We start from the raw sequence: 4,250 nt of genomic DNA on the forward strand, positions 1-4,250 counted from the left end.
CTGTCGTGGGAACGCACAAACAAAGAGTCTTAATTGTCGCTTCAAGTTCAGGCATTGTTTTCAGTAGTGAGGAAGAAGGAAAAAGAGTTTTACCCTTGCAAAATCTACACTAAAACCGAAAATGAAGTTTTTTTTTTTATTTCTGATCTTGATTTTCTAGAAAAGTAGTTATAAATTGATCTGTGCTCTTAAGGGGTTAATATAATATTAGTAAAAAAGGACTACACAATTGAAAAAGTTTAGCTTGGCAATAAATAAACTCACGATGGGGATTAGGATATAAGTGATGAAATGTAAACAAATATTTAAATATATTGAAAATTACTATAACTTACTCATAGATTCAATTTATTTGCAGGTTAAAGAAGCAGAAGATTGTTATAATACGGCTTTACGTTTATGCCCAAATCATGCTGATTCCCTAAACAACTTGGCTAACATCAAGCGTGAACAAGGCTATATTGAGGAAGCAACTCGCTTATATTTAAAAGCTCTTGAAGTATTTCCAGATTTTGCAGCTGCACACTCTAACTTAGCTTCGGTTCTTCAGCAGCAAGGAAAATTAAAAGAGGCTTTAATGCACTACAAGGAAGCCATTCGCATCCAGCCAACCTTTGCGGACGCATATTCTAATATGGGAAATACCTTAAAAGAGCTTCAGGATATTAACGGTGCTCTACAATGTTATACACGTGCAATTCAAATAAATCCAGCCTTTGCTGATGCACATAGCAACCTGGCGAGCATACATAAAGATTCGGGAAATATTCCAGATGCCATACAGTCATACAGAACGGCACTGAAATTAAAACCAGATTTTCCCGATGCTTATTGCAATTTAGCTCATTGTTTACAAATTGTATGTGATTGGACCGATTATGATGCCCGAATGAAAAAACTTATAAGCATTGTAGCAGAACAGCTTGAAAAAAATCGTTTACCATCTGTTCATCCACATCATTCAATGTTATATCCACTATCTCATGAATTCCGCAAAGCTATTGCCACTAGGCACGCAAACCTGTGCTTGGAGAAAATTCATGTATTACACAAACCACCATACAAGTTTTCGCGTGAGTTACCTGCTGATGGTAGATTACGTATTGGCTATGTGAGCTCAGATTTCGGCAATCATCCTACCTCTCATTTAATGCAATCAATCCCAGGCCTTCATGATAAATCACGCGTTGAAATATTTTGTTATGCCTTGAGCTCCGACGATGGGACAACCTTCCGATATAAAATCATACGTGAAGCCGAACATTTTGTGGATTTGTCTCAAATTCAGTGCAATGGTAAAGCTGCCGACCGCATATTTTCTGATGGGATTCACATATTAGTAAACATGAACGGATATACTAAAGGCGCCCGTAATGAGATCTTTGCATTACGTCCTGCGCCAGTGCAAGTTATGTGGCTGGGATACCCTGGTACTAGTGGCGCTAGTTTCATGGACTACATTGTTACTGATCCTGTTACTAGTCCAATGGAGCTTGCTTCACAATATAGTGAGAAACTTGCATATATGCCGAATACATACTTCATAGGCGATCACAAGCAAATGTTTCCCCATCTTAAAGAACGTATTCTTGTATGCGATAAACAACAGTCTTCTGTAGCAGACAATATCGCAGTTATTAACGCTGCAGATTTATCACCTTTAGTAGAAAGTACAGATGTTAAAGAAGTTCGAGAAATAGTGAATGCGCATAAACCAGTAGAAATTACCCATAAAATTGCAGAACTCCCAAATACTACTCAAATTGTATCAATGATTGCTTCCGGTCAAGTCCAGACCTCTCTTAATGGTATTGTTGTTCAAAACGGGTTAGTAACAACACAAACAAACAATAAAGCCGCCACAGGAGAGGAAGTTCCTCAAAATATCGTCATAACAACTCGGCGCCAATATTTATTGCCGGACGACGCTATAGTGTATTGTAATTTCAATCAGTTATACAAGATAGATCCACAAACTCTACAATCATGGGTTTCTATATTAAAGAACGTGTCAAACTCAGTACTATGGTTACTGAGGTTTCCTGCAGTAGGAGAACAGAATATAAAAAAATCTGTCGAGGCGTATGGTAAGTAAAAGATAATTTGATAAATAGCTTTACTTCTCATTAAACACTGCGCTTCTTATGAGGTCCATGTTTAAATGATTATAAGAAAGTAAGTAAAATGAGTATAATCCTACGTCGGAGGTGTGGCTATTATAAAACGTGTCTGAAGGCGTAAAACATTTTATTCTGATTTCATACATATGTATTTACTTATAAATACCTTCTTCCATCAGCTTCTTCAGGACCTGTGTCGCTTTCTCATTCACGGCTTCAACAGACTCAAATCTTTTTCCTTTTAATATTTATTTCGACTTGGACACATTGAAATCGAACGACTCAAGAACCAATGAAGAGTATGAGTGATCCAAAATTGCGATGATGTACTTGGCTAGAGACTTCTTGATAAGAAGGCAATGCGGAAGGAGCTTTTAAATTTTCTTGGTGTCGAAGGCTAAATTTTTTCCTCTTTTTTCACGGAGTTCAGCAAGAATGTGAATATAGTAATGTTGACTATTAGTTTGAGTGTGGGACTTCGTCTAGTATTGACCAGTAGTCCCCGTATTTTAACATAACATTGGGCACGTCGCTGTATTTCGTTTCCTTGAACTGAAGTGTAACATTATTTGTGATTCCACAGCAACTATTACGAACTTTGAGCAATTGAAAATCTGTACGATTTGTTATATTTAGTTCGACAATAAGTTCAAAATTTGAGCAAAGGTTTTGCCATTTAATCTTACCTAATGGAGGCCTTAAAACACCTTTAACAGCGTTTTGTCAGTTCGGTTGCATTTTTCGAAGTAACGGTTTTTGAAAATTTCCCTTGGGGCCGTTGAGGGTTCTCTTAGAAACAACCTTACATCACAAATTTTGAAATAGCGGGTCTTTTAAATTTTAATGCATTTGTACTTATATATGTATAATATACGATGGAAACAAAATGTTCAATAGATTTTAATGTATTTTTTATATTTTTTCATTTATTTTTAATTTTCATTTTTAACAAATTACTAAATTTAACTGTTTTGTAGGTATCTCCCTCAGTTTTAAACCTGTTCTGTAAAATTTACTCAGTACTTTTTTTCTATTTATATAACCTCTATTTCTCATCAAGAGTGAATCACTTGTTAAAAGGTTTTTTTAAATGAGCTTGGATACCGTTATCTCGAAAACTGGATCCAATCTGACGCCAATGGATATAGAAGGTCCCAATTAAGTGATATCAAAACTTTACCCAAAAAAAAGTTTTAAAGCCCTTATTATTTATTTTCAAAGATTAGAAGAAGAAAAAATGTAACAGTAAGAACAATCTATTTTTTCATAAATAACTGCAATTGCATTGAATATAATATAATGTAACTTTTACTTTTTTTCTAAAAAGTGGCTTAAATTCTTTCTAAAATTCCCTTCTACTAATATTTCTATCTCTATCTATCAGCATGTCCATGTTAAATAAGTTTTTGAAATTAATAGCTTATTTTATGTTTTAAAGGACTTTCTGCTGATCGAATAATTTTTTCGAACGTGGCTGCAAAAGAAGAGCATGTCCGCCGTGGTCAGTTAGCTGACATCTGCCTCGACACACCGCTTTGTAATGGGCACACCACATCTATGGATGTTCTATGGACGGGAACACCTGTTGTCACGTTACCAGGAGAAACATTGGCATCGAGGTAAGTATTATTATTAAAATAAGGAGTTCACTTGATAGTTTTGGCGATAAAAACTCACCATATCTGTTCAGGTTAAGTAGGCGGCCCAATGTGCTTAACAAATAACTGTATAGTTTTTCAACGAATCCTCGTCAAGTGAAATAATGCCTTTATGCCACTAAAAAAGATTCTTTAGCTTTCTCTTCAAAATAGTTATCTAAAGCCGCCTTCATCTCAGGCCTCGCTTGCCTGTTGAAATAGCTGAGCTAAACTAAGTAATTATTTTAAGACTAGCTCCAATGTGGCCAGTTGATGTCGCCGAGACGGCGATTAGTAAACTTATCCCATGAAAGATCGACAGTGAAATGACGCGCAATTCTGCTGAAACCGAATATCGTCCAAGTCCATGTCTTCGATTTATTTATTTATTGTTAAAGTCAAACATACAACCATAGGTTATTTTTACAATGATTGACCTTAAGAATAGTTTACATAAAAGGATTAACAGTAAAATCAAAATTAAAATTAAAAT

At 35.3% G+C, this 4,250-nt stretch overlaps 1 protein-coding gene across 2 annotated transcripts in view; it reads left to right on the forward strand.

The window, feature by feature from the left end:
• The window catches only part of LOC128867826 (UDP-N-acetylglucosamine--peptide N-acetylglucosaminyltransferase 110 kDa subunit), a 28,033-nt gene that overhangs the window by 20,694 nt on the left and 3,089 nt on the right, over positions 1-4,250 (forward strand). For both annotated transcript variants that reach the window (XM_054109365.1, XM_054109366.1), the window contains exons 8-9: positions 359-2,087; positions 3,559-3,739. In XM_054109365.1, the coding sequence (XP_053965340.1) occupies positions 359-2,087; positions 3,559-3,739 (1,910 nt within the window). The remainder of the gene's footprint in view (positions 1-358; positions 2,088-3,558; positions 3,740-4,250) is intronic.

Source organism: Anastrepha ludens, chromosome 6 (assembly GCF_028408465.1).
Source record: "Anastrepha ludens isolate Willacy chromosome 6, idAnaLude1.1, whole genome shotgun sequence".
NCBI lineage: Eukaryota > Metazoa > Arthropoda > Insecta > Diptera > Tephritidae > Anastrepha > Anastrepha ludens.